Raw genomic sequence first — 17,777 nt, forward strand, 5'->3', positions numbered from 1 at the left:
AGAGTTGGACGCGATACTTGGGGGCGACCCCACCTCCACTCCGAGTACCACCATGGACACTTCAGAGTACAGTCCAACAAGGCAGGAGGAGGAGGAAAAGCAAAGCGGGAGCGAGGGTGCTGAGGAGGAAGACACCCTGGCATCCCTAGGTGCATGCAGCCAGGAGCTGTTCTCAAGCCAGGAGGAAGGTAGCCAGCTGCAGCGGCCAATGCTTGCGGAAGGACAAACACCATAGGAAATTCCTGGTAAGTGGCTTTTATTTTGGGAAGGAAGTTGTTCGGTGAGAGCTCTTGGGGCAAGCAGGGTTAGGGCTACATGCATGCCTAGATGCGGAATAGGGCGTTGATGTGCTCTCACACATAGCGGTAATCTGCCTCAGTGATCCCTTCAAAGGTCTCACCCAGAATTTGGGCATTGTGGGAGAGCCACTGTGGTCTTTGTCCCAATCAAGCTAACATGTACGTGCCACTGTGCCGTGAGGGGCGGGGGGACCATTGCTGTACACACGCAAGCTGCATATGGGCCAGGGCAGAAGCCGCATTGTAGAAGAAGACCCTCTCTTGCTTCCCAGGTCACCCTCAGCATCGAGATATCTTCCAGGACGAACTCCTGTGGAAAATGTGGGGACAGTGTTCAGTATAGGGGCCTCCTGTAGCTGTTGGTTCTCCCCAAGGCACAGAAACCCAGAGGACAGTACAGCCCTGAAAGAATCAGTCCCCCTTGACCCTGTGCTTACTCACTATTTTGGGGCTCCTGGGGATTATGTGTGCTCACTTTGGGACAGGCAAATTATGTGATTGTGCAGACTGTGCTTGCCCTCCTTAAATACGGAGGATCATTGCTCCGTCTGGTGTGAACAATGCTGCCTCTGTTAAGCGTTGCATTTTGCCTTTACAGATCCAACCTTGAGATCTCAGCCGTCCATGTTATCACCGGCTGAGAGGCTGCAAAGAATCAGGAAGAGGCCATGTAGAAGCAAAGAGGACATGCTGCCTGAAGTCATGCAGCATTCCCTTAATGAAAATCAAAAAGTGCTGGAGTGGCGGGAGAGTGAAAGGAGGGTCCGCCAGCAGAATGTGGACTGCCGGCACCAAAGCACAGAGCGGCTGATAAGCATCATGGAGCGCCACGCAGACTCGATCCAGGCACTTGTAGCCATGCAGGCGGAGCACTACCATGCCCACCCCACCCCCCGCAGCCCTTGTCCCAATACTCTTTCCCTTGTGCCCCCATGTCACCTCCAACCCACTTTCCCCAACATCTGGGTTTTTATTGCCACCAGCTGTCTCCAACACCTGTAGCTTCACCACCCAGCCCTGAAAACTACAACCCTTACCCACTGCACTCAACCCCCATCACCATGCAGTATAGCCATCCTGAAGTGCAGCACTCATTGCACAGCACTCCAAACAGGAAGGCTGAGTATGACAACAGGACATACGCAAACCTGTGATTGTACCGTTCCTCACCCCATCCCCCTTGCTCTTTGTGTTTCCCAGGCAGTTGTGTCTCTTTTCAATAAATGCATTTTCTTTTCATTAAATGGATTTTTTGGCTTTGAAAACTTTATTGTTGTATAAAGTAAAAGATACCTTCGCCCAGGAAAGCAACAGGCACTGCAAGTCAGTGTATCATATGTAGCAAAAACAGATTCCTGCTAACATTGGAACCACTGCACTTCACTCCCGTGCAGGGCACCAGACATTACTGGTGGATTTCAGCCTCAAATTGCTCCCTCAAGGCATCCCTAATCCTTGCAGCCCCGCGCTTGGCCCCTCTAACAGCCCTGCTCTCTGGCTGTTCAAATTCAGCCTCCAGGTGTCGAACCTCCGAGTTTCATGCCTGAGTGAATCATTCACTCTTCCCTTCACAAATGTTATGGAGGGTATAGCAAGCAGCTATAACCGCAGGGATGCTGTTATCGGCCAGGTCCAGCTTCCCATACAGAGAGCGCCAGCGGCCCTTTGAACGGCCAAAAGCACACTCCACAGTCATTCTGCACTAGCTCAGCCTCTTGTTGAACCGCTCCTTGTTGCTGTCAAGGCTCCCTGTGTAGGGTTTCATGAGCCATGGCATTAAAGGGTAAGTGGGGTCTGCAAGGATCACAATGGGCATTTCGACTTCCCCTACGGTGATCTTCTGGTCTGGGAAAGAAGTCCCAGCTTGCAGCTTCCTGAACAGGCCAGTGTTCCAATGGATGCGTGCGTCATGCACCTTTCCGGGCCAGCCTGCGTTAATGTCAGTGACACACTCACGGTGATCCACAAGCGCCTGGAGAACCATAGAGAAATACCCCTTCCGATTAATGTACTTGGAGGCTAGGTGGGCTGGAGCCAGAATTGGAATGTGTGTGCCATCTATTGCCGCTCCGCAGTTAGGGAAACCCATTTAATGCAAACCCCTCCACAATGTCCAGCACGCTACCCGGAGTCACAGTTCTTCCGAGCAGGATGCGATTAATGGCCCTGCAAACTGGCATCAACATGATTCCAACAGTCGACTTCCCCATTCCAAACTGGTTAGCGACCGATTGGTAGCTGTCTGGAGTTGCCAGCTTCCAGATTGCAAAAGCCACCCGCTTCTTCACCGTCAGGGCAGCTCTCAATCTCGTGTCCATGCGCCGCAGGGTCTCCTCACACAGTCCCACGAAAGTGGCTTTTCTCATCCGAAAGTTCTGCAGCCACTGCTCGTCATCCCAAACTTGCATGACGATGTGATCCCACCACTCAATTCTCATTTCCCCGAGCACAAAAGTGCCGTTCCACGGTGGTGAGCATGTCCATGAATGCCACAAGCAATCTTGTGTCGTATGTGTTACTTGCGTTGATATCATCGTCAGAGTCCTCACTGTCACTTTGGATTTTAAGGAGTAACTCGACTGCCAAATGCGATGTGCTGGTGAGACTCGTCAGCATATTCCTCAGCAGTTCGGGCTCCATTCCCACAGACCGAAAAGGAAGACAGAGCACGCAGTACAAAAAAAATGTTGAAAGATGGCGCCAATTGTGGACGGAAGCAGAGGGATTGCTTGGATTCGAACTGATGCATCATGGGGCATTGGGACAGCACCCAGAATGCCCCGCACTCCCTGCCCCCTTCCCACAAGCCACAGCGCCAGAATGGGAAGAGGTGCTCTGTGGGATAGTTGCCCACAATGCACTGCTCCCAATGCCGCTGCAAGTGCCGCAAATGTGGCCATGCCAGGGTGCTTGCAGCTGTCAGCATGGACAGACTGCAGCGTTTTCCCTACTGCACTCTGCGAAGGCTGGTTTAACTCAAAGTGCTCTACATTTGCAAGTATAGCCATGCCCTTATTCTCCCTGCTTCTGCTTTTTTCAAGCCTAAGCTTCTATAGCTTTTCTTCCAAAGTGCCATCTGTGATGCTGGCAGACGAGATGCCAGCTCATGCCAAGGCCCCTAAGCCTCACTGAACACAGACACATACATAGCTGGAAACCAATCTGACTTACCTGTGTGTTACTATTGTTAAAATAGATATTAGAGTTCTAAGAATGTATTTAGCGTTTAGACTTTATGAAATGCTTGTATGATGCTGCATGTATTAATCTTACTAATATTATCTGTATTCCGTATCATCGGGTGATATTTAAGTGTTTGCTCTGTAACTATAAAAAGTTTGCTAAGATTGTATACCCCCCAGTCAGGAGAGAAGCATTACCAAGTGCGATATACTAGTTTACCATATCATCCCCTCCCCAACAAAAAAAAAGGCCCATAAACACCAGACAAACCATTGTGGAACATCAGTGGACAAAAGACTTTGTTGATTGCTTCCCTCGCACCTATGAAGACAGCAGGGGACTGGACTAGATGACCTTTTGAGGTCCCTTCCAGTCCTACGATTTTGATTCTAGGTGCACAAGCACTCATCCCATCACAGCTTGAACGCTGGGGGAAAGGAATAGAAATCCACATTAAGGAGAAATCATCATCACTATGCTGCTTGGAATTGGGAGAGGGCAATATTTCTAAGCATACGCCAGGGATCCCCAAGTCGCTTAGTTTGGTTAGCCCTAAAAGACATAATGCTTGCATAAAGAGCAGCTACTATCACCTTTTTGGAACTTAAGACTAACTCATTTGTGTGTATGGTTATCTGCTTTAACCTTGTAAATAACTAATTTCTTTTTCCTAATTAATAAATCTTTATTCAGTTTATTACAGAATTGGCTACAAGCATGGCCTTTGGCGAGAGAGCTAAAGGGACCTGTGGTAAGTGACTGGCTCGTTGGGATTTGGAGTAACCACAATATCGTCGTGATTTGTGGTGGAAGGGACCATCTATCACAAAGGCAGGCTTGCATGGGTGGCAAGATAAACTGGAGTGTCCCAGGGGACTGTCTGTTACAGTGCTTGTCAAGTTCACATTTGTTACTTGATTGGTGGAATCTAATACAAAACATTAGGGCTGTTGATTAACTGCAGTTAACTTACATGATTAACTCAAAAAAAATTAATAGCAATTAAAAAAAATTAATCTTGATTAATCGCACTGTTAAACAATAGAATACCAATTGAAATTAAATATTTTTGGAGGTTTCTCTACATTTTCAAATATATTGGATTTAAATTACAACACAGAATACAAAATGTACAGTTCTCACTTTATATTATTTTTATTTCAAATATTTGCACTGTAAAAAGATAAGATAGTATTTTTCAATTCACCTCATACAAGTATTGCAGTGAAATCTCTTTATAGTGAAAGTGTAACTTACAAATGTAGATTTTTTTTTTAAAACATAACTGCACTCAAAAATAAAACAGTGTAAAACTTTAGAGCCTACAAGTCCACGCAGCCGTTGTACTTCTTGTTCAGCCAATCGCTAAGACAAACAAGTTTGTTTACGTTTATGAGAGATACTGCTGCCTGCTTCTTATTTACAATGTCACCAGAAAGTGAAAACAGGCATTTGCATGGCACTTTTGCAGACTGTGTTGCAAGGTATTTACGTGCCAGATATGCTAAACATTCGTATGCCCCTTCATGCATGGGCCACCATTCCAGAGGACATGATTCCATGCTGATTATGCTTGTTAAAAAAATACTGCATAAATTAAATTAGTTACTGAACTCCTTGGGGGAGAATTGTATGTTTCCTGTTCTGTTTTACCTGCATTCTGCCATATATTTCATATTATAGTAGTCTCAGATGATGACCCAGCACATGTTCGTTTTAAAAACACTTTCACAGCAGATTTGACAAAATGCAAAGAAGGTACCAATGTGAGAGTTCTAAAAACAGCTACTGCACTTGACCCAAGGTTTAAGAATCTGAAGTGCTGTCCAAAATCTGAGAGGGATGAGGTTTGGAGCATGCTTTCAGTTGTCTTTAAAAGAGCAACACTCCGATGTGGAAACCACAGAATCCGAACCAGCAAAAAAGAAAAATCAACCTTCTGCTGGAGGCATCTATCTCAGATGATGAAAATGAACATGTGTCTGTCCACTCTGCTTTGGACTTTTATCAAACAGAACCCATCATCAGCATGGAATGGTGGTTGAAGCATGAAGGGACATATGAATCTTTAGCGCATCTCGCACGTAAATATCTTGCAACGCTGGCTACAACAGTGGCATGTGAACACCTGTTCTCACTTTCAGGTGACATTGTAAACAAAAAGCAGGCAGCATTATCTCCTGCAAATTGTAACCTAACTTGTTTGTCTGAGCGATTGGCTGAACAAGAAGTAGGAATGAGTGGACTTGTAAGATTTATTGTTTTGTTTTTGAGTGATGTAACCAAAAAAAAAAATAAAAAAATCTACATTTGTAAGTTACACTTTCACAGTAAAGAGATTGCACTCCAGTACTTGTATGAGGTGAACTGAAAAATACTACTTTTAAATCGTTTTTACAGTGCAAATATTTGTAATAAAAATAATAACATAAGGTGAGCACTGTACACTTTGTATTCTGTATTGTAATTTAAATCAATATATTTGAAAATGTAGAAAAACATCTAAAAATATTTAAATAAATAGTATTCTATTATTGTTTAACAATGCAATTAATCTCGATTAATTTTTTTAATCACTTGACAGCCCTACAAAACATACATCCAGTTTGGGGCTTGTGCCCTGGTTTGTGGCAATCTGCCCTAAGGTTGGCACTCACGTCCATGAGCGTCTTCAGACAGCTTGACACCATCATTTCAAAAACTGTATTCCACACACAAAGCCATGCAACTTGAGTTCTAACAACAACTGGAAAATGTGGACTAAGAGTGGAAGAATCATGAGATTCCACCCTGAGACAGGAAAGCACAAGAGACCCAACCCCGAAAGGGGACAGAGGTGTAACTAGCCCTGTAATTGTAATAAATATATATTAAATAATGATTTTCTAAAAGCTATACAAGTTTATTTAACTCACATGGGTGTAACCAAGAGTTTTCCCCAATTTCATTTGTTACAAAATAAAACAGAAACTAACAAATGACTAGAAGAACTAGAAGGGAGGTTGAACAAGTCCTTAATTTGTTTTCTAAGAAAATAATTTGCTTTAAATAGCAACTGAACTTTCCATCTGTATCTCAAATCACTTGTGCACTATACTTAGTTTCACAGAGTTGTGGTCAACCTTGCCTTTCCGGCAGGGAAATAAAATACTGCTTAGAATAAAATTATCTGACAACTAGCAAAACAAAAAGTAGAATGTAAGGTATAAGTTTTTAAACAATGAGGGTAATTAACTATTGGGACAATTTACCAAAGGTCACGGTGGACTTTACAAATTAATAGTGTCAGTGACAGAAATATAAGTCCTATATTAATTATCTGAGTGTAATATTTAATATTAATAACCTATAATTATGATGCTCACAAATCACTCAGGGAAAGAAGGAAATAAATATTCAACAACATGGTAATGGAACATGCTCCAATGAAGTATTTTATTAATAATGAAATAGAGGAGTGGATCCTTTGGAGAGTTCCTAGGAATCCACAGAAGTCAAAAGTTATTTAAAAGAAAAAAACATCTATTCAATGTCTAGTATCTTTCCTGGGAGGTCAAAGGGTTAGAAATTCAGATTCCTAAGAAGGGAAAGAATTAGTGCCTCTTATTGCCCAGCAGCAGATTTCTCCCGATTCACTGATATGATGATAGCCTCAATGCTGATTAACATGTGTTTAGCTAGAAATCTACTGATTGCAGTATAAGAAAGATTTAAGAGGAAAAGAACAAATCTTTACAGCTCTGACAATGACCCAAAGGACCCTTAGCAAAAGGAAGAATAATTTCTTTTAAAGACTAAATCTTATGAAGAAAAACTGTAAATTTAAGTATATCTTTCAAGTGCAAAATCCTAAAAATCGTTTTAAAACAAACAATTCAGGGAATTTAAGAACTGTTGGTTGCAGCAGCTGAGCATATTGACATGCAAGAGAAATTCAGAAGCAATATGATACAGATGCTGCAGAGATATGGCACTCTTGAATTTCAAGGGGAAGGTGCACGTTACTTCACCGAGGAAGCACATTTTTCTTTTCAAACAAGAGACTAATTCAGGACACTTTAGAAGTTATGAAAAATTTGAAAAAGATTGTGGGGGATACTACACTGATTTTTGGAGGAACTAGTTTCCAGTCAGCTTTATTAGTAATTTATTAATTCATAAATTCATCAAAAATGAGAGTCTTGGTCTCGAATATGTAGCTTTCATTTAAAATGTCAGTCTGAACCTTGCTTTATATTAAATATGTATTTTGACTCCTTTAACTAAGTTTTGGGGGGGGGGGGGAATACAAGAGGAGGAAAACAAGTCATTTTTAAGCATACTAGTTTTTCCTGATCATAAAAATACAGGTAGATACTGACCTCTGAAGTAACAACTGCCTGAAGTTTCCATTTTGTGGATTAATGGTTAGATGATGAGATAGATAATTACACAGCCGTGCTCCCATGTAGGAAAAATTGGGGACAGATGTGGCCTTCCAAAATAAATTCAGAAAAATAAATTATTATTCACAATAAATGAAAATTAGCTCATTAGGAAATAAAGATTATCTTTCAGTAAAAGCACTTGATCGACACCAATGGATTTCTTAAAAGCTGGCTATATCATAGAGCAGCAGACTAAGCAAAAAGAGAGAACTTCAATAACTTATTTGTAACATGCTTAATTTCAGCAAAGGATTGCTCAGAGTCTAATGGCAATTCAATATCAAACAAGCTTTCCCACACCTGGAAGTTCCGACTTCATAAAAATGCCAACACCCGTCAGCATAAAGGCACTGTAAGAACAGTAAGACAATGGAACAGACTGCCTAGGGAGGTTATGAAAGCCCCTTCACTGAAGGTTTTCAAAAGGAGGCTGGACAGCCACGTGTCTTGGATGGATTAGATACAACAAATCCTACATCTTGGCTGGGGGTTAGACAAGATGACCCTTGCCGTCCCTTCTAACCCTATGATTCTGTGTCTCCTTAATTCCTCCTCCCCTTCACATCCCAATGCCCAGTGTATTTGCCCACTAGTAATTTATTGTTTACCTAAACATCAATACTTAGATGAAAGTTCAGAAACCTAAGAATGCTGTCAACATAAAAATAGCCAAAAACTCAACTAAAAATGCTTGTGTATCGCTCAACAGGCAAAGCACTGTTAACACGTGAGAAACGGAGTCAAAACCATTATAAACTAGTCAAGGTTGCAAAACCTTTATTTTCTCCCCGTTCTCCTAAAAAAGACAGTACTTAATTTTGGGAGGAAGAGAGGTCTATTTTTTGAACATTTATATCACTCTGAATTAAATGAGCAAAATATTTGAAAAGCTGTGTTTTTTAACAGTAGAAACATTTTGATCTGTGAATGAAAATCTATTCTAAAAATTGAAAAAGGAAGGACATCAAGATTTGTTATTCCTATTAAGAAGCAATATGAAAATTAAAGAGCCCTCTAGAAGCCTGTGAAGAATGGTAACGAGTAAATAACATTGGTGATTAGAAAGAGGGTCATGGCTAGCAATTACAATCAACAGTCAGATGCTGAAGAGATGGGACTGGGTACAATTGTGAACTGTTAGGAGGGCCTGGTTTGCTGGAGTCTAGAAACTAAACGGAGGTGTGCTGGGCATTTGATAACGTTGCTCTCTATGAAGGTAGCTAGTTCATTTTAAGTCTTCAGTGATGAATTCACATAGATGGTTGTTTCTCTTTCTGAAAGGCAAAGCTAAATGGAAAAGCTATTGTTCAGTAAAACAAACTGACTGTTTAGTGATTAGCAAACATTTGCGTATGAATTCCTGACTCAACGTGCCTAAAACTGAATGAAGGAAGTGGTACAAAACAAATGACTGGACTGAAATAATTAAAACAAAATGTTATCAAGAGTTATTCAGGAATGAATAATGGATTCATGCTCTTCTAGGAAGCCATTTTCTTCTGATTCTTCAAAATCAAACATGTCATTGAAATTTTTTCTATTGAAATGAAATAGCAAAAAATTGATTAGTTTGATGCTGCAAGCAATACATTCTCAATACAGGCATCATAGTCAGAACTTCTAGCAACTCTTCAATTTCAGTTTCTTTCAGAAGAAGCTTGCTTGTCTGCAACACCCCAAAAATGGCAAATTCTGTGATTATGCCAGACTTGAACTTGATAGGGAAGATACAAAGTTCCTTTATGCTAATATCACCTTCAATGTAGCACAAAATGAGTAAGTTAAGAGAGATGATTGAAACACTTTTCCCTCGATATACTCCACCAGACAAATTTACACTTGTGACTCCACTGCTAAAGACTGCAAATGAAGAAAGATAGGAAAGAATTAAGAATCCATACTGACAAGATAAATTGGTTTGTCAAACAGGATAATCGAATAATGGCTATACTCCATAGAAGAAAAATGCATTCCTACTTAATTATTAATTCTACATCTGAAATTAAAACCACACAGCTTTATGTCCAAAATGCAAAAGAGATGCCATTCAAGAAGGATGAGAAAAATACTGACATGGAGGTCTTTACCATTTTCTTAATGAAAATAAAATGTATAGGCATTCAGCACATTATTTAAAACCCATTTAGAAAGTAGCAACACTGTGGAAATTACAAAAAACCCAAACCACTAACTGGTGTAATGGTTGGTTGAAAAAGGAGAAATCATGCCTCAACTTCCCTAAGACACTCTAGATCTCTTAGGAAGATTGTGTGTCTATCCAACAATGATAATATGATTAAATTTGCATTATTCAGGCCATCGAAACAGCACCCATTTGATATAAGAGGGTACTAAAATTACAAACATAATTGAAAGAGGTTTCAGAGGGATTTGAAAGATTACAGGCTGAAGAAAGTGTTGCAGTTTCACTGGAATCTCATCTGATCTAAGTGAAGAACTAGAACGACACAAGAACAAAATTGAAAATTGATTCTATGGAACTTTTTCAATACTTTGCCAACATGACTGATCCAATCAAGGTCAGAAATGGAACCCAAAACAAAACCGCCTCTTCCCATCCTCACACCCAAAATGTAGCTAATGCAATGTAATCCTAAATTTTGTCATTCTCTAACATTTAAAAATTGAATATTCAGGTTTCAAGCCCAAATTCTATGTTTCCAAAGGACAGTGTGACACCACCATTGCATCAAAATGGTAGAAAGTTGTAGATGTCAAATCATGGAAGACAGAACAACTGAATTCAGAACTGACAGGTTTTCTGTTGTTTTTTTTAAGAAGATCTGTACTTCTGTCTAGTTAGAATAGCTTCAGTTGAGCAAATGCTCATAACACACCGGAATTGATTTGTCTGAAATTTTTGTAATAGGTCAGATGCTGAAAAAATTAATTAAGTTGGTAAAAGTGTAATTTTATCTAGTATGAGATACAAGAATAATTGTGTGCCTAACTAATTTGTAGATTGGGAAATCAAATATTATATTCTTGTGTTTTACATACAGAACTGCAAGCTTTTCAGTGTGGATACTGTAAGTGCCTTATGTTTAAGATGAAGTCATAACGTATACATTATGCATTGTATCACTTTGGGTGGTCTACCTCCACTGGTTCTCTACCCCATTTGAGGAAATCACAGCAACTCAAAAAACACACTAAAGCAAAAATTTGTTAATTGTTAAAAAAAAAAATTAAAATTGTCAGACAATTTTACTCTACGTGAAATCTCCTTGCTACTTCCATATTTATACATGGAAAAAAGTTTTACCTATTTCCTCCCTCCCTCCCCCCAATAAATTTGAGTTGCATACACTAGTTCTCTATTCATGGTGCTCCACAGAGAATTAAAATTGGAGAAATAATAGTGATGCTGCCAAATGAAGCACTGATAAAGAAAGGTTGGATGAACTGTTTGCTTAATTGGAATCAGTCTTTTTGGAAAAATATGAGAAATTTTATACAGGCTAGTCTCCCATATGACTGATCAACCATTCATTCAGCTCAATATTCTTCAAATTATCTCACACATCAGATACCAAAACCACTTTATAAACTTACACCGTCCTGAAATATTTTAAGATCGTTCTCAAATTCTATTTTAAATCTGGATACAATTTTTGTTTCAATCAACATTTGTTACTTTTCACTTTCTGTAACAAGTAGCAATTACAAATTTTGCATGAAATTAAGCCAAAAGCCCTGAAAGAACAATTGATATTAGCTCATTAGCACAGAAAAATTGTTCTTAACCTCTGAGGATAGGACAAGAAGCAATGGGCTTAAATTGCAGCAAGGGTGGTTTAGGTTGGACATTAGGAAAAACTTCCTAACTGTCAGGGTGGTTAAGCATTAGAATAAGTTACCTAGAGAGGTTGTGGAATCTCCATCATTGGGGATTTTTAAGAGCAAGTTGGACAAACATCTGTCAGGGATGGTCTAGATAATACTTAGTCCTGCCTTGAGTGCGGGGGACTGGACAGGAGGACCTCTCGAGGACCAGTTCTATGATTAGCTTAGCAACACAGCTCTTTCCAATGCCTCCCCAATTAGTACATAGTTCAATTCAAGATCTTCATCCTCATATTCATGGCCATCCATGGAACTGGACCTACCTACCTCAGAGATTAGCTCTTTCTTCAATCATGATCTTCCAAAATAGATACATTCCAATGGAAGCATAGAACCTTCAGCCAGTAGAGAAGCATCTCCCAGTGTCAGGCACACAAAGGGATATGGGCAGATCCCTCAATTGTTTTCCAGTCTCAGCTTTTGTTTTTTAAAAAAGTAAATCTCTAACTGTTATTAAGAGGAAAACCTTCAAAAATTGACTCAGTTTTAACTGATGAAGCAACGTCTGTCTGAGTTCACAGAGAACCTGCAACAATAGCTCTGGGAAGTGTTAACTTGCCCACTGATTGTGATGGAAGGAGGATTCAAAAGAACCTGATGTCATCTTTCATTAATCTCTATTATATGAACTCCAACATATGCCCCTGGCAGCCCTCAAATGCCAAGAAACTAAAAGTGAGCCTCAGAAGGAGGACTACAAGTATCTTTTTCAGTCCCACATATCAGTGAATTTCAAACTAAAGATATATGTACATGGTGGGGGGGGACGGGACCCGCAGCAATGAGTCTCAGATCCCGGGTCACTGAGCTTGCACTATGATACTAAAAACAACAGTGAAGACATTTGGGCTCAGGCCAGAACCTGGAGACCCACCCCTTTTGCAGGTTTTAGAACCCGGGCTCCAGCCCCAGCCAGTACACTGCTATTTTTAGCCCTGTAGCAGGAACCTTGCAAGCCTGAGTCCATTGACCCAGGCTCTGAGACTCTCTGCTGTGCTTTTATTTATTTATTTATTTTTTTGCAGTGTAGAAAAAGTCTATGCCTAAGTTGCAAGACATCATCAGAGAGCAACAGAGAAATGAATACAGCTGGAAATGGCAGTGCAAAACAAACAAGTGATATTTATCCTCCCACTTGCAGCTATGAAAGAGTAACCCAATTCCAGTCACTATTTTCAATTTACAGGGAAAAAGCTTTGCCAGAAACGTCAATCTCACGAATGAATGGAAATATACTATAAAAATATTACATGTACACAGAAATGCTAGTTGATATACGGTGACATGCAGCAATCCTAGAAATCCATTTGCTACAAATTAAAAAAACAGAATCTTTAGTTGTTCCATTTAAAAAAAATAAAAACATACACAGCAGAACCTGGTACCACCAGCGCGTGCACAAGAATATGGGAAATTGATACTGTCAGCCCTGGGCAGTGGGGCTCCCGCTGTCCGATTTCATTTTAATTTTGGAGAAACACTGATTATGTTTTTTTATCTGAGAAAACTAGGATTCCTGGTGATATTTTATCTTACATATCTTAATAAATTCATGCTCTGTAGCAAAACCCTACAACAGAACAATGCTATAAACAGAACGATACACAGGCTACCTGTCGATAGATGAGTTCAACAAGCTCTTGTAATGCTTCATCTGTAGTGACCCAACCATTCAGTGTCTCTGCAAAATGCTCTATTTCAGTTTCAAAACAGCCTGGTTGCTCAGTGAGGTGATTTAAGAAATCCTGTACGTATTCTGTCAGAGTTGGATAGCCATCACCTCCATCTTCAAAAGAGGAATCCTACAGCAATGAAGTAATACACCTATGGTTAGAGGCTACTTAAAAAGCAATCTAAAATAATACGTGCCAGTATCCTCTCTAACAGTGGCCAGCACCTGATATTTCCAAGGAAAGTGTAAGAACCCTGCCGTGGGCACCTGTGGGATGATTTTCCCCGCACATTAAAACTCATCCTAATCTCTAATAGTTAGACATTGGTTTAAACCAGGAAGCATGAAGGTTAATATCCCCTCCAAAAATTGTTAGCATTAAGTATTATAACGCTGGATATTCTTATTATCCATATAAATTTCCAAGCCTTTTCTGAATCTTGCTAAGCTCTTGGCCTCAATGACTTCCTATAGCAATGAGTCCCACAAACAACATTTTATTTTTTAACAGTCTCCCAAAAACATTTTATGTTTTCCCCCTTAACTTGTTTTAAAATTAAATAGAAATATTTATCTGGTTCAATTTTACAGGACTATACATTTTCTAAATTAAGTTGACAAATAGTTGATAAGTTATAGACTCTACTGAAGGAAACAAACTGAATCAAGAGTACTTTTGGGGAACTGTGACTTTGTAAAGACTCTTTCATACCATATAAGATGACAAATCCCTTCTATAGTGAGTTAACAAAAAATTATTGAAACACAATTGTCAATTTTAAATAATATCTGAGCAACACTAAACTTGACAATGATTTTACACAAATTATTATTATATGCAATGCTTAATTAACAAATCCTTACACTGCTTGCTAGATATTGTATTTCTACATTAAGAAGTATTGCAGTCTCTATAATAATCCAGTAAACTATCATGTCATTATGTGAAAAAAAATTAAGTATTCTAAAATAAAGTAAAATTCTTCTTTCCCATAACTGCTGAGTTACTGCATAGCAACTACCATTCACATTAGGCAGGTACAGAAAAACAGGTGTAGATTCAAACAGCATCTTTGAAATCTGCTTCCACAGATGAAGGACTTGGAGATGGGAGGAAGATAACAATTCATCTTGGAGAAGTAGGAGGATAAAACTGAATTCATTTTTGAGGGTGGCTTCAAGCTTCAGTTAGCTTAGACGTGTCCCTGCATTAATACGCCCCCTCTGTAGTTTAAAGGATAACTTCTGTACCACATCCATCATATACAGTGTACTATAGTTTTGAGGGAATTATGTCTGAGGACACTGGGTACCAAATGGGAGGGAAAAATGCATTATACATATTACTACTACCAATATAGGACCAGCATGGTGGCACCTGATACACAAAGGACCAATTGTTTGTTTTAGAGAGAGATAGAGAAACAGATGAAAGGCTGTGTGTCAAATCCTTGGCTGCAAGTCTGTCCCACCCTTAGTAAGCGTTGGGGGGGGGGGGGGGGGAGGAGGAGAGGGAAGGGTTGGGAGGGGACAGAAAAATACTTTTGTTCCCTCAGATATAGTGAACACTGTCCAAACATACCTACAAATCTGGCCCAACATTTCAACTTAGGATAATTGTTTTAAATGACCTATAATTTATCATTTTCTAGAAACATACTCTGCCTTTAGATTATATATGGACCAGCTGAATCTTATAGGACTTTACAATGCAAGCTTGTTGCAATCTTAAAGCAGAGAGAGGTCAGTGCCTCTCCATAATCACCTGTAGAAACAATGTGTAGCATGTTAATGTGCAGCTTTATACTTCAATAAATCTTATGAAACACCTACTGAACTCAATCCCCTTTGCCAATGAATTGCGGTAGGCAAGAAAAGGACTCTACCTGACTTTGGAAGTTATTGAGGTAAAAACACTCTAGCCTTCTGCTGAAGTTACGGTAATGTTATTCTTCCATATTCTACTCCTGGGGAATTCTGAGCCACTGCGCATGCACGGAATTCATGTCCCCCACATATTTCATAGAATCATAGGGTTGGAAGGGACCTCAGGAGATCATCTAATCCAACTCCCTGCTCAAAGCAGGACCAATCCCCAATTTTTGCTCCAGATCCCTAAATGGCCCCCTCAAGGATTGAACTCACAACCCTGGGTTTCGCAGGCCAATGCTCAAACCACTGAACTATATTTCTTTGCTTCCCCGCAGAAAAATGACTTTCTGATGGGGAAGCAAAGGGAAGATGCAAGAGCGGTCATGTGCCCTACCCCAGCAGTGTGGGTGCCTGCTTTTGGGTTCCCGGAGTAGGCAGTGGAGAGATAAATCACCACTGGGGGCGGGGAGCGGGGCTGAGGATGCCCTGGCTGGTGGCTCCAAGCCTGTGTGGGTAGAGCTGGGTTGGGGAAGGACAGAACTTGCTCTTCCCCTGCAAAGAGCAGCTGGGGCTGGGTCAGACCCGCCCCCAGAAACCTCCCCCGGCTGCAGGAAGCTCTGAACACTCACAAACCCATTCATCTGGACTCCCCATACAGAAACACCCCACCCACCAAGCTCCCCAAAACCTCCCAACTCCACTGAGCCTCACACCCTCCTGCACCCAGAGCCCCCCTGCACCCAGAAAAAGGCTGTTTCTGATTGTCCCTCTGTAAAACCCAAGACCTTTTTTTTTTTTAAAAAAAAAAAAAGAGGAAGATAATATAGAAGTACTAACAAAAAGAACACAGTCCAAAAATTAACTCTGGAACTTAGCACACTGAAATAGATTTGCCATCAGCAGCTTCTTACATTCACATAGCATCTTATCCTGAAGGACTCCAAATGGCTTTATAAATTTAAATATAAGCGATACAAGAATCACTTCAGTTATCTCTGAACTACAGCAGCTATTTAACAGTTCACAGCAACACTATCTGCAGATAAGACTATGAAGCTAATACTGTAAATGAAAGCACTGGGAGACTTTTAGGCACAAAGTAATTATGCAATTTGAATTTGATCTGAATAAGAGTTCAACTGCTTACTTTTGCAAAAAAGTATAAGGGAATCTTTAATGAACTGAAATCAACAATCCTTTGGTTGTAAGTGTCATCTGATCAAATAATCATTAAACATCTTAAAATTAATTCTCATATGAGAAACACTCACATATATTAAACAGGAGATATACAGTTTTCTATCCTACACCAATTATGCAGTCTGCTTTGAAGTACTGCACCTTTTGATTTACGTATTTCAAATTAATATATCTTTAGAAAGCAAAGTATTTTGCTTCCATTTATACTTCTGTCCTGGTCCTTATGTCATGCAAAATGGATACCAGCATTTTAAACAGGAGCATCATATCAAAAAAACATTAACATTAATCAATATGTAGGACATGACAAATTGGAGCAAAGAAGGCAACATTTATTTGCCTTCACCATGCTCTGGAGGGACGACTTCTTTCAGGAAAGGTTTAGCTCAATCTCCATCCCTACTCCTTTGTCTTCAGAAACTGACAAACGATACCACTTGCTACCCCTTGTATTCAGCTTATTGGTTATTAGGCGATGGAACATCTGACAGCAATAGTTGCTCCAAATACAAGCTTCTGATTTAGAGGTGACGGACCCTATACCCATTACAATCAGTTCTCTTTCCCCATATTTTAATATAGCTGGTGTTAAAATTGGAATATGATTAGAAATTGGAAGCTACCAATCACAGATGTCACACAAATTTAGTTTCATCCATGTACAAAAAGTTTTTACCCTGTTAGCCAGTTAAACACATCAGCATTTATATGTTACAAGTGATGTTAAAGGATCATATTTAAAATCCAGTTTTTATTTCTCCACCTATGCTTCTCAAAACATAGTTTCTCAGTATAATATAAAAATAGTTGTCCCACCATTTATAAAATAACAGCATTGAAGTTTGAGGGTTGGTTGTTCAGACAATGCCATTGGAATGCTAAATGATCTGAGTGATTATCATGGAATAAATGGAAAGAAAGACTCCAAGAATTCTCACATGCCTCCCCAGGACTGGAATTATTACAGAGGTAACACTCAAGACAATAGTGTAGATGGTCAGAGAGGTTCACCTTGCATTATACTTATAAGCTGGTCATGAAGAAGCATTGCAGTCTCAGGAAGAGACTGCCTGCTGGGATATTGGTCAAATCAATTTGTAGTGTAATCAGGAAGGAATGCAGTTATCTGGGACAGAAAATCAACCCACAACAAAGACTTTCGTGTATTCTGTAATATTCATTCAGATCACCTAACATTCCAATTTATTGCCGCAGGAAGTGGACCTCTGGCATGGCTGAAGTTGGTGGGAGTAATCT

At 40.0% G+C, this 17,777-nt stretch overlaps 1 protein-coding gene across 1 annotated transcript in view; it reads right to left on the reverse strand.

The window, feature by feature from the left end:
* PAIP1 (poly(A) binding protein interacting protein 1) overlaps positions 1–17,777 on the reverse strand; it is a 45,022-nt gene that overhangs the window by 24,865 nt on the left and 2,380 nt on the right. Inside the window, exons 3-4 of the mRNA XM_074952530.1 lie at positions 13,390–13,578; positions 7,844–7,956 (exon numbers count right to left, since the gene is read on the reverse strand). Coding sequence (XP_074808631.1) covers positions 7,844–7,956; positions 13,390–13,578 — 302 coding nt within the window. The remainder of the gene's footprint in view (positions 1–7,843; positions 7,957–13,389; positions 13,579–17,777) is intronic.

The sequence above is a fragment of the Natator depressus genome, chromosome 5, assembly GCF_965152275.1.
Source record: "Natator depressus isolate rNatDep1 chromosome 5, rNatDep2.hap1, whole genome shotgun sequence".
NCBI classification, from domain to species: domain Eukaryota; kingdom Metazoa; phylum Chordata; order Testudines; family Cheloniidae; genus Natator; species Natator depressus.